This window comes from Acanthopagrus latus, chromosome 14 (genome assembly GCF_904848185.1).
Source record: "Acanthopagrus latus isolate v.2019 chromosome 14, fAcaLat1.1, whole genome shotgun sequence".
Lineage (NCBI taxonomy): Eukaryota > Metazoa > Chordata > Actinopteri > Spariformes > Sparidae > Acanthopagrus > Acanthopagrus latus.
In genome coordinates this window covers 8,190,399-8,213,765 of record NC_051052.1, presented here as the reverse complement: position 1 = coordinate 8,213,765, position 23,367 = coordinate 8,190,399, and the positions used below count along the sequence as shown (strand labels likewise).

Here is a 23,367-nt window from a genome sequence, read left to right as displayed (position 1 = left end):
TGGGGCTGCTGCATGTGCGCACACGCACACACACACACACACACACACACACACACACACACACACACAGATAGACATGGACACAAGTGAATGCAGCCTGGTTTTCGTTTTTTGTGTCTTCTCTGCTTCCCCCCCACACACAAAAAGAAAGTCTCATTAACCAAGCCGGTTGCTGCCATTTCCTCCGGAGGGATCAGGCGAGAAGTGTTTACCTGTAAAGACTGTGTGTACAGGAGCGCTGCGCGAACACAACTGATACAATTAGCTACACGCGCAGCTGTTAGCCACCGCCGGCCTCGCCACGCTGGCTAATGCATGCAAGGGACGCTGTAGTGCGCTAGAAATGTGTTCACTACAAACACACAAGCAGGAATGTGTCTGAAAGTGTCTGTGTTTTTTTTTTCTCATGGTGAAGAACCACAGTGTAGAAATGGGCTGCTGGAGGGCTGTTAAGGTGGAGAGGCGTGATGTGAGACACGTCACATCTGGAGTTTGACTGCAGCTGGACATGGAAACAACAAGACGGCACGCCCCAAACAACTTTGTCATATATAGGATTTATTTACACTTTCTATTTACAGATTTTTTGTTTCAAAATCTTCTCTGTACACAATTTTAAATTCAAGAACCGCGACTCCTGTCTGTCACCCACACACTCTAGTATTGTTAGAGGCAATAAGACAAAAGGGGGAGGATTTTATTTGTACTCTTCAGTTTGGTTTTTTCATAAATGTATTTTGGAGAAGGAGAGGCAGAAATAAAAAAACAAAAAAAAAGATACAAAAGCAGCTGAAGATGTTACTTTAGGACACCCTCCTGAAGAAGCTCCAAAGAATGTTTTTTGTGTGTGTGCGTGTGTGTGTGTGTGCGCGCTTAGGGCTCCAGCCAGATACCACCTCGGCCTTCATCACCAAGGAGACAGTGTGTGTGTACTGTCAGTGGGTTACAGTCAGGTTGAACTTGAAACTGGTAGCCTGTGTGTGTGTGTGTGTGTGTGTGTGTGTGTGTGTGTGTGTGTATACCATGTCTTTACACACCAGTGTGAGTAGGCAGCTACTTCTCATTAAAGGGAAATTACTGCATCCGCCATCACAGCAAAAATAAACTCTTAATGATTTGAAAAGAAGAAGAAAGGGGGGTAGAGGTAGAAGGTCTGAGCCTTCTCTGTTTGACCGTGACACACACACACACTCTCTCTCTCACACACACACATACATACGCACAGCAAATGTCAACGTTGAACATTACTTGTTCTTGTTACGCCCCCACCACCATCCCCATCCCCCCCTTTCCTGTGATCAACATGAATGTGTGCAATAAGGCAACGTAACTTCTTGAAAAGTAAGGGCTTTGGATAATAAACAGGACAATAAATGACTGTTTGCGAATCCTCGTCTGTCTGAGTTGCAGTTGCTACACCTGTCAAGCTTTCCTTTCTCCCTATATGAGCAGTTTACAGTGATAGCAGTGGCAGATTTCAGAATTGTCTGTATATGAGTCCTTGATTTTGAGACGACAAAAGCAGATTCTCAACGCAGGCCAGTGGCAGATTTTATCAGCTGACGCTAGCTAGCTAATAAAGATAACATTAGCTACACGAGTTGATTTAAAATCTTGTGAAACGCTAACATAAGCTAATTATCTAGTACCGTAGGTAATTAGATGGTAAGCTAACACCGTATTTAATTTATTCCTTACAGTTAAACTTGTGTTTAAGTTTTGAAGAGGCTTGAAAAAGCCCCACCACTCTCCAGACACTTTAGATATTGAACATTTGTCTCAGCAGAGTTCCCCCTGCACACTGCTTCAACATGGAGAGATGTAAAGCTGGACAGGTCTGCAGACGACCCCCGGTTTGGGGGCGGGGTTTAGCAAACAATCAGCTGCCATGTTCGAACTATTAAATGCCCGGAGTATAATCGAACAGTTCATGTTGGAAAACTAGACGTGCAGATACACTTTTCTTCCTTTTTCACAGCAAATCCAAAACGTCATACTATTGCTTGCAAAACTCTTTTCAAGTTCATCTGAGGTCGAAAACATAATGACGATGTTGTTTCATGTCTCTCCACGGTCAGGCACAACTTAATAGGCTGGTCATGTAAACAGAATGAAAAAAAAAAAAAAGAATCAAGAAAAAAGACAAATCTTTAAAATGCTGATTGAAAGAATATATCTCATATTAAAAAAAAAGAGAATAAGAAGGAAAAAAGGCTATAGACTTTTAAGTGCAGTTTTTCCTTGTCAGAGAGCATGGGAGATGAGGGGCTTGTGAAACCGGTGCAGATTGAGTATAAAAAAAAAAAAAAGGAATCCCACCATGTGATCAAAGACTGACAGCTCTCAGAGAAAAAGCGCTGGAACTTCCAAAGGAACGCAGCCTGGTCCCCTCTCTCCCTCCTTCTCCCCCTCACACACCTAAACACACCCTGTTTGTGGGCTGGAGTGACAATAATGGATCCTGCCGGAGTCGCAGCGGGAGGCTCCGAACGTTAACAGCTCCGTGTTATGTCATGAATGTCTGATCGCCGACCCCGCCCTAACCCTCCAGCTCCTCTTAACATTACACCAATATGGTGTTACTGACTTCCCATGTGCTCTGTGTGAACGGAGCACATATGATCAGGGTTAAACAGGGGTCACGTGCACAAGAATAATACGACTGTGTCTGACTGCACCTGCTGTTTTTGTTCATTCATGTGCAGCTCGCCATTTTTAGACAATCCCTTTCTCTTTCATCACTGTTTTTTTTTTTTTTTTAATGTACAGCGAAGGGACTGGCTCTGGCGCAGATTACCTCTTGTTTCTTACGACAGTATGGAGGATACGGAGATTGCCGGATCCTGAAGCTGAGTGAGGATGGCGCTTTGTGTTACAAGTGTGTCTACAACATCTCCAGGACGTCGCACTCTCCGATATCTCTGATGATCCGCTCTGGATAAACTGGCCATCTGTGCGGGATATGAAGTTAGAACGTAACACTTTCAAGTGCACACAAGTGAAGAAGTTACTCTGTAGATCTAGCAGCAGTTACATACAATTCAATTCAAAATTCAAAAAATTCCATCTGCTGCTTTTATATGTGTATAGGCATTAAAATGACTTGGCAGGGAAGGTTTTGTGGATGATGGGTATTAATAAGAATGAAAGGATAAAGCTGAGTTCAGGACAGAACTTCAGAGGGTGGCGTGATGAAAACAGGGTCCGAAGAACAAGAAGAAAAACAAAGAAACGGATCTTGATGCACTATGTAGTTTTGGTGAAGCCATTTTAACTGATTTTTGATGCTAAATAAACACACCTTGAATAAACAAACTGATCTTAAAAGGACAACAAAGTTGGCGGACCCTGCCAACTTTCCAGCTTCAAACAGTGTTCTAGGACCTTATTTTCCTCTGAGAACAGCTTGTTTATCCAGTTATGGAACCAATAAATATTTCTCCTATTAATACCTCATTAACATTTGTCTGAATTTCTTCTCCAGAACTACATAATGCCCCTTTAAGTAAGGCAAAATTGTTCATTTGGATCTCTACCTCCAAATCAACCCTGCAACAAAGCATTTTTTTTCCCCTGAATACCAAATTTAGCTCCCAGTACAATGACTAAACTCTAGATTATTTAGACTGCAAATGCATATTACATATATCCTAATGACGCGTGTTTGTTATCGCCTGTGCACGCCTTTTTGAGAGGATTTCTAGCTCTCACCACTGGTGTGTGTGCTCTGAGGTAGTCCTGGGTTCAGAGAGGAGGAGAGACAGTTAATAAATGACAGCCTTCACATGACGCAGATGGAAGGAAACCCTTACAGCGTTCTGCGATGTGACTCCTGAACTGCTGTGTTAAAGGTGTGTGTATGTGTGGTTCGTGGAGGGAGGGAGACTCGTTCGCCTCACAGACTGACCATCTCTCTGCAAAGTCCAAATGTGTTTTTGAAGAGAAACGACCTGTGTCGCAAAGCAGGCGAGCGAAGAAAACACGGGAGTCGTTCCTTCAGGTTGTGCTGCGACCAGCAGAGAGGGGGCTCGGATCTGTAAACCATCTTGCAGCGCGCCCCTCTGCCAAAGAAGCTGTCACATTTTTGCCTCTGGGGGAAAAAAAAGCGATGTATTTCCATGGTAGTGGAGATAACAATTAGCAGAAAATATATATATATTTTTTTGTGAGCCAGACTGAGCCCCCCGGTGCTGATGAGCAATACGGTCCTGCATCAGGCCTGAGGCTGGACTCCGAGGCGTCGGCCTGATTGACCGACCTTCAACAAAACAAAACAAAACAAAAAAAAAAAAAATGTATGGTCTTCGGCAATGGAGAGGGTTCGTTCTGCACTGGACCGACGGAGTGCACATTTCAGAGCTGATCAGAAAAAAAATAATTTAAAAAAAGACATGTTAGAATGCTACACTGCACGTCCTCTCAGTCATTGGTTGATTCAAATCTCTTAGTAGCTGAAAGGCCCACCGGGCAATATGGGAAAGGGAGGTTAAGAAACGGGGAGGGGAGGTCCTTCCATTTGGCAACAGAGGCCTCTAAGTTCAGTAGACGACCGCAGGGCACGAGAGGAGGAGGAGGAGGAGGAGGAGGAGGAGGAGGGCAGCTGCACAGAGCCACGCTTATCATCTCTTGTAGTGGTTGGGCGCGTCAGCGAAGGCAAACTTCAACCTGTAGGCTTCGGCCAGCAGCACGCTCACTTCCTCATTGCCCCAGTGCATTGTGGGAAGGTTCTGCAGGAGGATCATCAGACCCTGTTGTGGGGAAGGAAAAAAAAAAAGACAGAACGGTTCAGAGAATAGCACCACAAATTAGTTTTTGAGATACAAAGTCATCAATGTGAAGATGTGAACCTACAACTGTTCTTGAGAGAAGAGGGGGAAAGAAAAAATATATATTAGAGATTTTGAAAGGCCAGTAGTGACCCCGCATAGTGAGCCACTGCTTCTCAATCAGCACTGCTCTGTCTCTCTCTGTCTCCCTCGTTGAGCCGGTGAAAAGCTACCAACCTTGAATAGTGTTCTGACAAATTCTGTGTGGCATGCCTCTAAATTAAGGTTTAATATTAATAAAAAGCATCACCTTCCTACTCAGAGCTCGTATCTTGGACGCCAACAGTGCGGTCAGTCTTCAGGCGTACACTGTCGGTGAACTCCTGTGTGCGTGGGAAGGGAAGAGCACGAGCACCGCGAACTCACACAAAGTCACACTGCCTTTACTAACCCTCGAGTCGGAGTGTTCATCTTAAAAACCTGGAAGAAACACGGATGGACTTGCTCTTTTCTTAATTCTAAAAATATTTAGTCGACACCGTAAAAATAAAAGTATGGACCTGAAAATTGACCATAATATGAGACCTGCATAGGATATATTGTCTGTTTTGGTTTTAAGCACTCATCCTCATGTAACATTGATTATTGTGGGGAAATATGACAGTAAGTGCAGTAAAAATGGCAGGAAACAAAAAAAATATATATATATATACCCAGATACAGATTGTATGAATAGGGCCCATCATTATCTACAGATCCAAATTTTGTATGCAAGTGTGACTACAATACCAAATATCATCACAAGCCTTAGCTGCATCTGGGATCCTACAAAGTATACCCTTTGGGGTCTGCCGTGTACACGTGTAATGCTAGTGCAGCAGACAGGCCCAGATGCACTCGTTTTCCTTCTCTTCCTGTGTGTTTGAGTCTGACACAGATGTTATTAACTCAGTCAAAGTGGTTTAATAACAGCTGTGAGAGAGGAGGAGAAAATAAAAGACAAAGCAGCCGGGTGGGGTAACGGGGGGTGGGTGGGGGGGACTCAGGAAAGGAAAGTATAAAGTGTCAAGTACAATTCAGTGGAGCTCGAGCCTTTTTTCCCCAGATCCCTGTTCTGTACATTACTATGTTAGTGAGAAGAGAGACAACAGCTACACACAACCTCTCTCTCACACACACACACACACACAAAAACACACACGAATGCCAGTTCAATCTCGCCGACTAATGCCTCTCTCTCAGAGGGGAATGAGACTGGTTAGCAGTGAGACAGATGAGTGTGTGTGTGTGTGTGTGTGTGTGTGTGTGTGTGTGTGTGTGTATGTGTGTGTGTGTGTATGTGTGTGTGTGTATGCTATGGATCAGTGTCCCGGGAGCTTTCATCATCAGGGCTGAAATCATTGCCGTGACAACAGGGTTTACAACCAATCATGGTGTTGATAATCACATCGGAGGACAAATCACGTTGGGTCTTCTTGGTGTCTACACTCATCTGACTCCTGAGAAGTTTGCTGCCGTCTGAGAGAATGTGACCAGGTTACCAAAAAAAACCCACATCCCAACGCCGCTTTAAGTATTTGTAATTGTAAATGAAGTGTGTGTCAGAGGGGCTTCGAGATTTTCATGCAGATCGCATCCTCATCTTTCATCAACTGCTGAGAAAGTCAAACTGCACAAAACTTTGAGTGCGTATACTCACTACTTGCATTATTTTACCCTCCCCGAGTATTAAATTTAAGGTGTTCGGCTCCATTAATTTTTTTGTCCTTCCTCGCACGTTTTTAATGAGCCGGTGAGACGACCCTGATGACTTTTCAACGGGAAAGCATTTGTATTCCGAGCGAGGGTTGAAAAGTACAAGTTTTCTTCAACTAATTAAGCTCAAAGCTGCCATCCTAGCCAGATTTTTACAGATTGGGCAGCATCTTTTTCTTGTTTTTTTTAGAAATTTTTTTTTTTGCAGTTTCTCCTCATCCTTCTGAATAACTAAGAGGTGAACCCGGCTGAATCTCAGTTTTGGTGTTATTATTAAATCTTAAAAATGTGTTGTCTCTCTTAGCTCAACTGAAAGAGTAGCTGTTGATTGTTTTGTTGACTTTCGGGAGCCTCAGGCGTTTGGAAGAGTTGAAAAAGAACTGTTGTATATTTCAAAAATTCAAAGGAAGGGAGTGAAAGCCGAAAGTGCTAACAAATTCGGCCTTTTGTGTCGCCGAACAAATCACGACTCTGGGTTCATGATCAGATTTGCTTGGAAATGCTGCTCTCCATCACTCTCATCAAAAAATCAAGGGCTGCTTTTTAATTCTACAGTTTTCAGAATAGACGCTTCTTTGAGAGGAGGACCTGGACCTTGACTTCGAAAGGTTGACCTAAAGACATCCCCCCTCCCGGTTCAGAAAGGCGCTCTTCTCTGAAGTATTTTCATTCTGATGGATGGAGAAACATGGAGAACAGAAGAAAAAAAGAGGAGGCAGCTTGATCAGAATTCAGCTGGCCTTTCTCTCATCTGTATTCAATGGAGCACCGCTATCAGCTCTCCCCCTTTCATCACTCGTTCTCCTTCTCCCATTCACACTTGCATTCACAATCCGCCGATGTTGTGCGCCGCTGAAGGAGCACGCGCAGGGTCGTGAGTCATAAATGTGTGATTTGTGTTACGTCTGCTCACGTGAGAACAATCAAATCCTTTAAAAAAAAACAAAAAAAAAAACAATATCGGACTGCAGATGTCCCGCTGAACATCTGCCAGGCACATTAGGCTGAATACAAATCACTGATAACAAATATTTCATTTACACAGGACACAGCGGGGGCAGCTACAAGAGAAAAAGAAAACAGCCTTCTAATTTACTCACACGTAGTTCATGTGTCTGCAGTGCACCGAAGTGCGGGTCATGTGTATGTATGGTATGTATTTACGTGAATGTGTGTCTGTATAGAAAGTACTCTGTGCATTGCTCTAGTGGTCCTGGATGCCTCGGGCTAGACACCGTGTACTTCCCCCTACTGTTCTTCACTGCCCCGGGCTCTTCAGGAAAATGGAAGCTTCCCTATGGAATAACACTGTCTACTGGCATTATATGATGGGAAGTGGAAATGATTGTATGCTGTAGAATAAAAGAGTCTCCCATCATTACTACCTGAACCAGATAATTAAAGAAGTGCGTCACCACTAGGAAGATGGGCCCAGCATAAAACTGGGCTGTCTCTGCAGTAGGAAGACACAAATACTTTTTGAAATGGGTGCTACATGACCAGAGAAAAGGGACAGTGATTTTCCCCTTTGCTCAGAGGAAGAGTCGGAGTCTGTTTTGAAACAGTAAGGTGGCAGGATTGTGGTTCATACTGGATTAAACCTGCCTTGTTTTACAATGTGCTCTGACTTTTATACAAGACATAAACAATACGATGGCCATTTCTGTTTCACAATCTTTTTCTTTTGCAACTAACCAGTCTGTTAAAAAAAAAGTTTCTAAAAGCAGCAATAACAAATAGGAAGTATAGTAACAAAATCTCAGTTTATATGGCAACTCTTGGCAACTTTTCATTGACTTCATTATTTGGTGCAGTGATACTGATGGTACAGGGCTGCCAGTTGCTGTGAGCTTTGCCATCACTGAATCTGTACCTGGAGAGACCGCTTACACTAGCTAGCTAACCCGCTTGAATTGTTGAGGCCTTGAAATAACAAGGGTAAAATAAATAAAAAGGGTGTTAACTTTTGCAAGCTAGGCTTCGACTTTGCCAATGGCGGGTGGTTCAGTGTGTCCTTTAGAATACAACATAACCATACAATTTGTTCTCCTGAAGATTAAATATGTACTTATATCATTAATCTGCATTACCAGCGCTATGTGGTCAGCATATCAATGTTCGCAGGCCATGCAGGGTTATAACATGCTCTAGTCAGTACAATTCTCCGAGCAAAGCTAACAACAGCTACCTACCAAAAGACTTCAAAAATCATGTGAAAAAGCACAAATACCTTAAAGAAATTTTATTATGCACCTTTCATATTCAGCTTTGCCACAGCCATGGGCTTTTTTATACTACACAAGGGATCCTTGCTGATTTTTGAAATAGGGGGGCATTTTTGAGGTGCGGAAGATTATTAAATCTCACGGCGTTCAGTCGGACTTGATATATAAAACGTCTGTGTGCCAAATGAGATGTAGACAGATAAGTGGTAGGAGGGAAAATTTACCATGTGCTACCATATCTTTATGAATCAACAACAGGCACTAATTGCTATGCTACAGGAGAAGGACCAACCACCGTCTAATCAAGTGCTGCTTCGAGTGTCACAGCCATTCAGCAGCACACCCAAAACAAACGACGTGCACAGGAGCGCTCTCACGCATGCTCCGCCACACAAGTGCACACCCGCAGTGACTGAGGAGCTTCATTAAGAGCATATTTCTGCTTGCGAACCATCTGCTGGCTATCACTTCTGTTGGGCTAATGACTTTAATACGGTTTAATTGCATACATCTCGCTGTCGGGGGGGGGGACGCTGCGCTCACTCCACTCCACACAGGTGCTAACACTTCACGCTGAGAGGGCCACAAGTGTCTGTGGGAATGAGTCAGTGCGTTCGCTTGAGAGAGGGAAGGAATGCGTGCAATCCATGAAATTCAATGTAGGTTATAGCCGCGTGTTCCGGGGCTGCGGAGAGGATGTGTATGCAAATGGGAAAAACGAGAGAGAGATGTAACTACAGAGTACATGGAGATGCCTGTTCGTCACGGCGAGTGTGTCGGTGTTATAGGAAGAAATCAGTGAAGAAGAAGACGTAAATTGAAGCTACAGGCAAGACAGAACGGGACACAGAGATGTGTGGTTAATCAGGCATGAGTGTCCATTTATCCCACAATACTAACAATCACATTGATCTGCCATTACGGTGTACAGTAAGCTACAAAAAAAAGGCAATTAGCTTTCCGTCTCCTGTGCTTGGCAAGGCTTAGAAGTGGTTAATGGCTATGGATACCGAGGGGAAAGCAGATTGTCAATAGAGTCAGAGCTCAGGCTCTTTCTTCAAAAAGAGAATGGGATAACATACAGGATACACAGAGAGGCAAGGGCACCGTCAAGTGGAATTTCCATGGCGTAAGTATAGTCATGGTTATTTTGACCCGAGCTCATTCAGTACACTCACATCCTGACCTGCACTCCACATTTATAAAGACATACATTCACCTGCGAGCAGGTGCTGATAAACAAGAAGACACCGCGCCTTGACATTACCAGGACGGGTTACAGTCGCATCACCGAGCACTGTGTCAGATCGGACTGCGCTGAACATTAGTTAAAATAACTGAAGCCTAGAATAGAGGCAAAGGGAGATATTACTTTACATATTATTAACACAGTGACTGGAGCTATCTGCACTAATGGTGGCTTCTGCTGAACTTTGCGAGCAGCCGCACGCACAGACAGACACAGATAAAACACACAATTAAAGCCCACTCTTCCTGTGAGCCAAACAGTCTATTTGCTGGCAGAATGAGATGGTGCTAAGTGAAGTGAGTGCAATGAGTGCCCAAAGTCCTGCGAGGTGCCTCGCTGTCTTTCCCGCGGTGACAACTGCAGCTCCCTGCAGCAAGCACTGAGAGCCCTGGAGAAATTAATGGGGGGAGAGATGACAGGTGCTGATGCGCCCAAACATGCCAGCAGACACACATCTGTGGCTAAAAATGGCAATCGACTGGAGTAACTGTTGCTTTTCTTTGACATGTATCGCTCCACCTCCGACCTCCTTCAAACACACACATCTGCATGAGCATACAGGCAGAGGCGAGGTTGCGCACACATACAGTCACCTGCGTGCACAAACACTTCAGGTAGTGGATGGTGGTAATGGTGTTTTGCAGCATCCCGAGGTGTAATGGGCCTAGGCACTGCTCTGTCGGGGCCATTAGCTTTCTGTAGTTCGTATAATTACACAAAATGGGCACTCTGGCAAACAGTGGGTGCTAATGTAGGAGTGAGGCACTGTAGCATGTGGAGGTAAGAGCTGACATAGGGTGGCACAGCCAAGTTGCCTGGTAAAAAAAAGGTTGGCACGTAAAAAGCTCATCAGATGAATAGAATGGCAGCACACTCCTGTGTGGATGACACACCTCTGCTGCAGGAGCAAAGTATGTGTTAGAGCATAATGCCAATGGGGGCTCTGAGGTTTACACTGGGAAACTGGTGTGGCTGAGGCTGATAGAGCCTGGGGTTTAATGTCAAGTAACACTGTAACCAGGTAGCTCAGGTTATTATCTGCCATGCATACAGCCCTGTTCAGTGCGCTACACAACATGGAGATTTATCACATCTATGCAGTGCGCTGGACGGTTCTGGAGTCCACACTGTCCATCAAGTCAAACTGTGTACCAAAACAGCCAAATACAAGAACAGTTTCTTCCCCCAGGCCATCACACTGTCGAATACTAGATCAGTCACCCTGTGTCAGTAACCCCCTGACTCCATCCACCCACAGACTTCTACATACAGACTAATTTGCACTACAAATCTACACTGTAGATAACATATTATATATATACTTAAACATATATTTCTAATTGACCGGACCTCTGAACACTTGAGAATTTACTTACTTATTTACTTTTTTTTATAACATTTTTTTGTTCTTCTAGTTGAATGTTTGATATGTTATGTTTAAGATTATGTTCATGTTTTCATGTTTGTACATTGTGAGCGAAGGAAAAAAAAAACAAAAAAAAAACAGAGTCAAATTCCTTGTATGTGTTCTGATTCTGATTGTGAAATCCTGATAATGGACAGCGCCTTGGCCAAAAGAAATTAGGACTATTCATGGTATATTTTTATGTGTTTTTCGAACAAACTAAGATGTTTTTTGTCTATTAGCTGCAACAATCCCATTAAGTTTTTTATGCTAAGGAGACTTGTCCAGAATGCTAACACCATGCAGGCAGGGTTCACCATCAATAACACAGAATAGCTGACAAAAAATATAAATATAATTTGACGGTATGTTCAACAGCAAGACTAGCAAGCTGGCCAGCCCTGTCACTGTCCCCAAATCGATATAAAGATTTTCATGCACACACGATCGTCCATGTTTACAAGGCCACAGCCTGAAGTAGCGGGTTGAATAGCAAATAGAATGTGAGATGATTGCTTGTATTCAGTTGCACTGAAGGACTACACTCAGCTTTGCAAAAAAAAGGAAAAAAAACAAACAAAAACATATTAGCTTTTTCATACAATTCATTTTTAACATCAAGGAGTCAGAAGCCACCTGATGCCGGAACCTCTCATTTTAGATTGTGGCACATAATTTTAGAACAGTGAGCACACAGTGTTTTTATAGGTGTTGGTTGATCGGAGGTTAACTGACACCCTGCAGGCAATTTTAATCAAGTATTCACCAAGAACTTCATATAATGTCTGTTCTATCCTGACAATAAAATATTATTTTAATTCTGCCCCAGCATTTTATTCAGAAAAGCACATTTCTGCAGCTTCTATGTGCAAAATACAGCAATCCTGTGATCATGGTTCAGCAGGGTTTTATGCCTTTGCGTCATTAATCACCGCAGGCTAAAATAGATTTTTAGGTGGCATACATACAGCATACTGTATCCTATAGTCTTCTAGATAAGGTAATCTATCAATATTATATGTATAACCATAACACTGTCCGCTCCAAGGAAAAACTAAGTCTTTGTTCATTCATGAGAGACATTAACAGCTGCCTGTAGGGAACGTCTGGAGGTTTGAAGACTCAAGAGCTTATACCTTTCTTTCAAAGCAGCCATCCAGCTTTTACTTTGTGAATCAATTGTTATATTGTCACCGGGACGTTGTCAACACAAATAAAGGTTAATTACAACAACTGTGCCCTGTGACCCGGTGCTCTGTTCACCAACAGCTGCAGTGTTTTCAGCAGCCGCATTTTACGAAACACATTAGTTCTCATTTGCGTTTTTTTGTCAGACAACGGACCGGGCATGGAAAAGTGACGAAAAAATGGCATATTAAGACAACCTGATAACAAGCAGTCACTCCAAAAGCTGCTACGCTGTGAGGGGAAAAGCAAAGACAATGACTTCTGAACCTGACATCAAGATGCACAAAGTTATTGTGAAGTCATAGTTGATTTGGCTCAGCACCGAACTCAAGCACAGAGATTATTGATTCAAGTGTTTTGATTTTTTTTTTTTCCCTATTGTGTTTACTGGACAATTATGGGACTTAGTGGGTGTATTTCTAAATTCTGTGTTGGACTGATTACACATTTACACCCATCTACTTATCCTTGTCTCACCCTTTTATCTACACAGTTAAGTTTAGTATCTACACTTATCATGCAGTATAAATGTATTCCTCTGTTTGACTACTGGGCCACTGGTTCAGCCCTCTCACATTTGGAAGCAACGCTCGGCCCCCACAAAAACCAGCAGCCGAGTATAAATTCCCAAATCAGTTTAAAAATCAGATGTCCACAGCTATGAATGACTGAATGGTGTTTGTCTATCAGGATCTGTTTGGGCAGGGAGGTTTTCAAACAGGATTTATCCTGTCAATACAAACAAAAGACTAAATTGGAAAAATCAAATCCATTATTCAAGCAACAGCAGCAGTATAAGGTTGTAGGTCAGCTGTAAAATGTTGCTGAAATCGATGCAAAACGAGTGTTTGTTCACCCAAAGTGGCTCCGCTCACATTGTACACTCCCAGGCTGATGGGAGAATAGCAATGAAATGTGACGACATGCAATCACAGACTCGATTTTAATCAAATTAATGTTTGAAGTTTGTGATTTTTATTTGCTTCAACAATGAACAAATCCCCACACTGTAATATAACATACATAGATCTATTTGCACAGTAGGCAGCAATAATTCAAATTTTGCAGACGGTAAGAGATTATGATTATGAACCGTATAGCGTGCTGCTCCTGTAGGATATGAAACTGCAGCCAGAAATTAAGAGTGGATATGCTGCATACAGATACAGTGACAAGTCATTGTGGTGCCAAACAGCCAGCAGGTGGTTAGATTAGTTTAGCACAAATCCTGGAAACAGGGAAAACAGTTATCTGGCTCTGTCCAGTTGACCCACCATTAGTCGCGCCCCTATTAGTTACTGTAGATAGGTCGGAAAAACTTGACAATCCCAAACATGGCGGTGTCTGTCCTGTTAAGCTGGGAGATGTAGTTTTTAGTAGATCTGGGTGATATACTAGCACATTATACCAGTCTAAATGAAATGAAAGAAGTCATTCTGTCTTTGAGTAGCAGCTTGAGATGTATAAACAAAAATGATGGTTGATGCTGATGTTATTGAGGGTTAGATGTGGGTGAGGTCTACCATATGGCAGCTACTAGTTGGACCACGTAAAAATGTGAAGCTCTAGCTTGATCCCAGTTCTAATCCGCTCTTAGAAAAAAGTTACCCCACAGTTTTGGAAACACAATAAACACAACATCTTCTCTAAGGCCGAGGTGAAGCTAGCACATATATGGTCAACAGGAAAGTTGGCTGAGGTTCATCCAGGTTCCAAACTTGCTCAACTGTTATTAGACAGCAGAGTGAAAATGTGCAGGTCTTAGGAGGGATCAATTGTTTCAAAAGTTCAGTGTTTGTTTTTATTTTGTTTGTGTTCTAGTCTTTATGTTCAGCTAAGCTAGGCTCCTAGCTGTAGCTTTGCCTTTAGCGCATATAAATGAGGATGGTATTGATCTTCTCTCCTAACTCTGCAAGAAAGTGGATAAGTTTATTTACCGTACTGTTTTGGCACTATTGGAATTTAATGTAGCCCTGAAAAGCACTGGAGGACAAACAAAGATGAATGCGTACATAAATCTGAGCAGTTTTCCTGTTTAACAATCATGTATTCCAAATGTGCTTATTGTCTGTCAAATATTGTGCAAACCAAACTAATTCATGAAGTCTTGTAACGTCCTTAATAAAAGTAAAAAGATAAGGAGACATGTAGGATGTGGGCACAACCTTTGGTGATTTAAATACTGTGGGAGTGTGAACAAGACTAAAGCCTGAGAGAGTGATGACAGATTGGCTGAAAGCTTTCAGTACTCATGAAACCACAAATGTGGGCGTTAGTGTTGAGGTTATCATTCGAATACTTAAAACCCTGCTGACACCTCATCGTAAGAAGTGGTTTAATGGTTTATTTAAAGCTCGAAAACAAAATAGTAAATAGATACCCATCTATGAGGGAAGGAACTAACTCTCCACACGCTCACAGTCAACAGACTTCAACTTGAACACACACTGTACCAGTCAATGCCTCCTCAATGACAGGATCATAACCTCGGGACAGAATGTAGCCAGTAAGTACTAAAACAGTTGTCTGAGCTTCCTCTGTGAATCGAAGCATTTAAAGTGATATTTCACTCGGCTTGAGAAGTTCAACTTTTCAACATGTACAACTTTAAAGTTCAAGAGCAGTCGATATCTAACCCTTTGCCCCTTCTGCTTCGACCATTACCACCAGGATCTGCCAAACGTGTGGATTTTCACACTGTTTCGAACAAACAAAACCAATCCAAAAGTTGTATACTGTATATATGATTGTTAAATACCATGTTAACAAAAATTGGCAATGGCCACTGTGCTATGCAGGGGTCCCTCTGACCTCTGACACGCTAAATACTATGAGGGACTGGCGGTTTAACTCTAGCCATCACCCACTGCCTAGTTCAGAGAGGTTAATGCCCATCATCAAGGGTTCGTGATCCCTGCAAACCCCAGGAGCAGAAAACGCCCCAGCTCTCACTTCAAACACATAAAAGAGCATCTAGATTTAAAATTCACTTTTTATGTCTCAGCTCATGACCCAGACAGTTCCACAAATCTCCTTGTCTTTTTTTTTTCGTTGGAAAAATCTATTCCTCCCTCTTCTCCTCCTTCTGCAGCAGTCTGTTTATTCCTTACAAGCGGGTCGATATCGCTGTTTATGTGGCATTTTTGTGTCTTAACTGAGTTGGCATGCAGTCGGCTTATGGGCTGACAGAGCAGCTCCCGTTACTCAGTTATCGTTGGGGGAAAAAGTCATAAAACTGACTTTTCCTATCTCTGTTTGCCTCTTTATTGTGGCTGAACCTCAGCCAATGATAATGTTGGTAATGACACTCGAGTTAATCATCCCACAGGCGATTGTTTTTGAGCTGATAAATGCCAAACAGAGACCCTTGGAAAACCTGCATGCACTGATCAACCGAACAGCGGCAGCTAATACACAACCGCATTCACGCACACTTTTACTGTGAACACACACGCACACACACACACTCACTAACTTTATGTCTACTCAATGCCATACCATGACTGATCGCTACAGGCTGTCCGAGCAGCTTTGGTCATCAAAAACGAGCACCACAATAATTCAGCGTACTCACCCACGCAAGTTAGCTTTCAAGCAAACTTCAGCTGTCAGTGTTGGAGAGCGCGTAGTTGGAGGGAGATCAGTGAAAAACGGATGTCACAGAATAAAAGGCAGGATGGGGTGGAGGGCTACATAATTACTTCCACCAAATTAATTTCTCTTCTTTCCTCTCATTTTTTTTCCCTCTTCGCCTATTGTTTTGGCACAAATAGATTCATATGCCACATCAGGCACGGCACTCAATCAACGAGGTGATTATTAAAAGTTGTTTACCAGGGGTGGCCTTGTCTCCCTTTCTACACTATTGACTACAGTGCCATCCATCAGAGAGGCTGCAAACGCCCTGAGAGGGTGTGCTCAATAAAGGCCAAGTTTGGGAAGAAAAGTTAGAGGGGGTGGGGGGGAAATGAGGAGGTCTTGTCATGATAAATGGGTGAAAACAGCGGAATTAATTAGAGGAGGGATCCGGCTCTTTGCTAGAAATTGCAAGGTGGTGATCTTGACTTGCTGTTGGTCATGCGCACACATGCAGTGAAGAAGCTCATCAGAGCCTCCACATGGAGGGACAAACTCCAGATTAAATCCTTTTCAGTGTATGAAATAATAAAATGAAAAATGCATTGCAGTAAAGACAGAGAAAAAGTGATGTTTCCAGTAGAGGGCCCTATGAACTACATTATTTACAATACTTTGCAGCCATTGTGTCGGCAAAATAAAACATCAAGAGTGACCAGATGTCCTGATTAAATCGTGAGAGTTCCAATTTCCAAGCATTTGTCCTGGCATCCTGACAGAGAGACACTTTGTTTTGATAATCAGACCGGATACATTTTGTTTTCTACCAGCAAAAAACAAAACAAAACAAAAAAACTGAAAACTAAAGACATTCTCGTGAAATGGGTCACTGAGCAAAAATAATGGCTTTGTTAGGATAATGGTTGAGGTGAACTCAAAATGGAAGGGAAAATACAATAACTACATCTCTTTGTCTCCTGTCAATATGCAAGACAGTGGCATTGATGTAGTAAAGACAGGTGGACATGATCTGCAGCTACATCCTCCCAAAGAACAGCAATAGAAACAGACAGATGGTAGAGTTCAGAGCTTACCCAATCAAAACGACACTTATTCTGGAAGTTAGTTAATTGTCTATAATTGTTTTAACAGGAAACAGATGGGCAAAACAAAGCAGCATTCATTTATCATTCATTCACGGAGGATATAAAAAGTCTTCACACACTAAAGAAATTGCAGCTTTTTTGAAATGCAGTGTGTTATTTGATCTTTCAACAAACAGAAATCCAGGAGACAAAAAAAAAGAGTTAATTATGAGAACATGGGGACTCTTGCTGTGTTCAAAGTTAAGTACTCACATACAAAATCATGCTTGTGGGTAAATAACATACACCTGCCATCAGGGAACGCTGCTCTGACTGAAACCAGATTAAAGTCAGCTGTCGCTGTAGGGTTTGCATCCTACCGGGAGAGCCGAGGGCCGCAGGGAGTTACCAAAGCTGTAACTGTTGAAAAGGACCAATCAACGGAGGGAAATTAAACAATACTGAAGGCATGACTAATAGCTATCACCAGGAAAGTATGTATATGGATATGTATATTGTAAAATTCAATACATTTTAAGACAAAGAATTATGAATAGGTTAAACATTTCAATGAATATTAACTCAATGAAACTCCCGCAGTTGATAACTAACATAAACATTATATCCAAGTTTGGGATATTTCATGTTTAGATATAGAAATTAAGCTATCAAATTTAATATGTCGCTATTTGCATACATTTCCAGAACACAAATCTGAACTTAAATCACTACCTAAGTGTCTGTTTAACAGGTTTTCTTTCCCCTAACTCGAACTCGAGCTAACCGGCTAAGGGGAAACAGAAAACTCTCCTATCATCATACAATGTTTCCATCTTTTCTACAATTAAAAAAAATCCTAAACAAAGTTGTGTTCCCAGTCACTGTGATTGAAATAGTGCTGACATTTCCAGAACAGACCGGTTCCTCTGGAGCCCCCTCATCCACCCCCTCTCCTTTATTGCCAAGGCAGCCTAACCCAAGGCGTTCTCCACACATAACTGATCTGAGGACAGACACTGACATTTACAAAGGTCCACAGTTTTTCACACACCATTAATTAAAGTGAAAACAAACCTTTGTCTCCCTCTTTCACTCTTCCACCCCTCACTTTTTCCTTCCTCACTACAGCTCCCCTGCATGTCTCCGGGAAAAACTGAAGTAACAGTGAGATTCCATTTACACAGAACTAAACGCTTGGACTCACATTAAGGATCACGATGGGGAACCTCGTGAGGGGGGCCATTCAGTGACGCTTGCTAATGAAATCTCAGGGACGTGCTATTAGATGGCCTGGATCAAGAGGTTCCACTGATGGCCATGAAATCCATGCTGACAAATAATGCTTTCGTGAATGAATAATAGCGTGAGCATGTCCTTGCGAGTTTGTCGACCTTGGACATAAAACCTAATATTCTTAAACATGAAAAATACAAAGAAGTATATGTTTTAAACCAGCTATAGTTAGCTAGCTCTAACTAGTTGATCCAAGCTTTTTTCTTCTGGGACATTTTGATTCTAAATATCTGATTGAGAAAATAAAACATTGCATATGGTAGAGGAAATTAAACATTTAGTGCTACAGGAAATCATTCAGATTAAGGCATTAATGGGGTACTGACGCATAATTGAGCACCCAGCTGTTTGTTTAATCAACTTTTATTAAGTGCAAGGACTAATGTTTGTCCCCAATCTGCCTCTTAATTGTAATGATGCAAGTGTAGGTAACATGTTTGCGAGGAAAACAGACTATGAAACAGGTTTGTAGAGTTGGGTCTTACATATTTTATGTAAAGGTAATCTGATGCATAATAAACCACAAAAAATAGATGTCAATAGAGGTTTTTAAGTGTCAGGGTCTACACATTGTGTTTGCGCCTTTTCAGAACTCTGGATTGGGTTCTATCAAGAGAAGTTTGACTGGCAACTGCTCTGAATAATTTGTGAAAATTGCACTGGCCTTGTTTGAATAGATTTTTAAAGCAAAATGTAGTTTGTACAGGCAGAGAAACATCCCTGCTAAAGCACCAGAAAAAAAACTGTAGTTGTGACAGTATGAATAAAATGAAGCGCACCACGTGAAGTAGTCGTTTATGAGAGTGTTATTTTTACAAACATATTGCAAAATGGCAAAATTGCAAAAGCAGCCATGATTCACTTGACATTTGTACCGAAACCTGACAAGAACCCTCATCTACCGAAATTTCCGGCTGCTGAGTTGAGGTTATTACTCAATTTCAAAACATGAAAAACTTTGTTATTTGCTACACCTGAACTTCTGGGTTTTCAAATGCAGACCGGTACCATTTGGAAATTTTCAGGTCGAGTTAGAGCTCCGCAATCAAGCAGCTCCACATATGCAGGCTAGGAGGCCCGAGTGCAGATGTTTTTCATAGTCATTTCGGCGCTGCTCTGCAGTGGCCCTGTTGGTGTCTGGAGGCAGACTAATGGGAAATGGCGCTGACTGTGCTGGCCTGACTAAAAACAGTACATACCTGCATAATGTCTCCCACCTTGCCCACTGCTGTGCGCTCTGTTGGTGTGTCTAAAATAAATGTGTATGACAGGTGAATATGAATGTGTGAATAATATGGTGCGGTGTGAGGGAGAATTGTCAGTGTGGATGTTTATGCTGTTGTGTCTTTGAGTGACAGAGAAAATGTGTGAAAATGCGTGTGTGTGCACGCGCTAACTTATCCATGCAGGCCAGGCCTGCGGTTAGCAGTAGTGTGCTAGCTGAGGTGGAACGGTGGAAGGCAGATTGCTTGGGGAGCGTCATCCTCCTTTTGCTTGCCATTTAGCAGCTCAACCAATCCCACAACCAGGAGAGGAGATTCACAGTTACTCCTCTTACTAAGTTTGATAACAATGCATGAGTTATCCTTTTTAAATTACTTTTTGCATGCATATTTTAATTAAAACCATTAAAGTGAATCAATCATTCGTGTTCCCTCTTAGGACCCCAAGCATGTAACTCGCCATCAGTTTGTCATACACTGCTGTGCCCTGCTTTCGACATTTTACATTAAACACAATTAGCTCACGCTTAATACAGTGAGGGACTGCCACTGCAGTGCCTGAGCAGATTTAGAGGAGCTGCGTGTTAAATAAAACTGCCACAAAAGAACAACTTGTTTTTCCCTCTCCCACATTTGCTTTTGTGAGAAAATGCTCAATGTGATTCTTCCACGGCTTTGAAAAGCGGTGAAATCTATGATGAGGTAATACATCAAAGAAATGATTGTATTTCATGAGCACACAGGTTCCTAACATGGCAAAGGAAATTCAATCATAACAGTCATTTACAGGAAACAGCAAGCTGGTGATGTTGCATCGTGCTAACTAGCTGCTGCAGGTCTACTTAGCCTGCAGGCTTAAGTAAATTGCACTTAAGATTGATTTTAATAATGAAAAAATTGATGGGAACAGGTTGGAAACCTTTACTGTATTGCTGGAAGCGTGTGTTGTTTGTGTGCATGCATGTTCTAGGCTGCAAAGGCTAGGGTGATTTCACTTGTGTTCCAATATATACTGATCAGCCACAACATTAAAAAGACTGGCAAGTGGATTGGATAACATTTATCATCTAGTTACAATGCAAATTCTTCTCTGGGAAATGTTGGGTTGTGGCATTCAATGTGGCTGCGACTTGACATTCGCCACACATCTAAACTGATCTCTCAGCAAAATATTGTGGTAAGCCATTAATAAGATGTTGGGATGTGGCACACCATGGACAAAAACTTGCTCATCTATCCAATCGTTCCTGAGACGTTCCATTCCTCTCTGGGCTGACTGACTCAAACGCTTTACCATCCTCTACCCATGATGCCAATGTAGTGCCAAGTGTAGGGAATAAAGGGAGGGAGGGCGGAAAAGGAAGAGAAAGAGTAAGTGGAGAAAAGAGACAGATGGACATAGTAGTAGGACACAGTAGAACAAAACAAAAGATGAAACGGAACAGCAGAGAAATAAACTGGCAAAACGGCAACTGGGAATTGGTAATTGAGAACAAAACGGAGCGACAAAAATGCAAAGAAAGACAGAAATATAAAGCAAGGCAGATGAGAGGAGAGGGATGCCGTGAGGGTTGCTGGGTAAAGTGTGCGGAGATAAGAGCTGTTTAACGGCCCTTTAAGAACCTGGCAGGCCAACGTTTGAACTCTTAGGCTCAGCGGATCTGAGGCAGAGATCTCTTGGAATTAAACCACTAAAGCTGAGAAGAGAAGAAATCTTCACTTTTTCTCTTCCCTCACTGACACTAATCTGTTAAAAAAGAAAAGTACTTAGCAAACTGTATTGTATTTGGTTGATCAGTATGCGAAAATGAACAATTTCCTCTCAAAGACCTTCAAAATGTGCAAGTACATGCACATTGAAATTCAAACAAACTTTTACAAAGTTTGACTTAGCACACATCACAATATCATAGTTTGCTATCTGAATGAATATACATAAATAGGTACTGTACTGTATGAAGCATCTGTGTTCCATTATGTACAGACAACAGACTTCCATTAAGACATAAACAAATAGGCAATAGGAGCTCATTTGCTGTATACTGGGCAGGAGAAAATGCCAGGATGACATTTGGCTCTATCTATTTATGAGCATGTATGCGTTTGTGTCTCTATCTGTGAGTGAAAGGCTTTTAGGTGGGCCATGGAGGAGACCACACTCCTGTGAGTGACAAAAAAAAAAAAGCGTGCACCTTTACTATTGTTGTACTGATTGAATTAATACCATGATCTTGAATATATCCACCAGCAGGTACGACACAGATGAAGTGGTGATTTTGTGAAGTTTCTTTCTTTCCGTGAGGGGTATATACTATTCCCACTGTGTAATGTGTTTATTTATTTAGCTTAAGACTACCTCTTTATTTAGTTTGGAGTCATGAACCACTGCTGCAGGGAAAGTTTGGTCTGTCTACGGAGGTTTGCCTGAGTGCATGTTGGAGAAAGCCAAAGTGGACTCTTTCTTTCTTTTCTTTTAATCTATGAACTGAGACAGAGAAGTAATGCAAAACAAGATGCAAAAATCTACCACCCTGATGGCATGCTCACAGTAAGTGATAACAGGCTGATGTCAAGCAAGTATAATGGAAAGCTCAGCATATTGGTTTTGCGTGTTTGCATGCTACCATTTTTTAATTACACATACTACAGCTAAATAGAGTAACATTTTTGTCCTAATCATGCCACTAGATGGATATAAACACCACAGTCAAAAGAGTTAACTTTCTTGGGACCATGAATGTTACGCCAATCCATCAAGTACAATTTTCACTCGATATGTGACTTTGACCTGATGGTTTGTCCTAGATGAGAGATCAGACCAGTTGATATCCTTATCCTTATCCTAACGCAATTCCAATCCACTAAATAGTGAGTTGAGAGTTTAAATCAGAGTACACAAGATTCTTTCTCTAGGGACCATGATTGTCTATCAAAATTACAAGGCAGTCCATGAAAAACTTGTCGAGACATTACATTCAATACCACAAATGTAAAACTCATGGGGCGCAAGATGAAAAAGTACAAAATCAACAAGGTAATTTAGATTCATCCATTAGGGGCTATAATTAAATAAATAAATACACCAAATAATTCAAATAATTCATTTAAGTGTCATTAATTAATTCAAATTGGAATTAAATGCATGTATGTGTTATTAAATGTGTCATTAATTCATTAAGCTTTAAAAGAAACAAGACTAGAATAAAAAAGTCACAATGCATTTCAAATAATTGAATTGCTTCAGTTAAAAGCAGTGGCACAAAGAAATGTTGTTAGTCTTGATTTAAAAGAGACAGATACAATAAATCCATGAAGCACTGCAACACAGGACCATGAAATACTTAATTAAATAGTGAAATAATTATATATGTTTTTTTACATGAAATGAATTGGTATTTTGATGAATCAATGAAACATTTAATAACACATGCATGTATTTAATTCCAATTTTAATGAATTAATGACATTTAATTAATTATCTAATGGTTTATTTATCTACTTATTTATGGCACTTTTAGTCCTCAACCATACAAAATGTCATGGTAATGGCAAGACAGCCATTAGTTTGGAGATGCTTTGGTCTGGATAGAAGTGGTAAACTG

The 23,367-nt window shown here is 41.6% G+C and overlaps 1 protein-coding gene across 2 annotated transcripts in view; it reads right to left on the bottom strand.

Annotated features, from left to right (window-relative positions):
• Window positions 1-537: 537 nt before the first annotated feature.
• tbc1d22a (TBC1 domain family, member 22a) overlaps window positions 538-23,367 on the bottom strand; it is a 127,554-nt gene continuing 104,724 nt past the window's right edge. For both annotated transcript variants that reach the window (XM_037121987.1, XM_037121986.1), the window contains exon 14: window positions 538-4,748. In XM_037121987.1, the coding sequence (XP_036977882.1) occupies window positions 4,620-4,748 (129 nt within the window). In that variant the 3' untranslated portion in view covers window positions 538-4,619. The remainder of the gene's footprint in view (window positions 4,749-23,367) is intronic.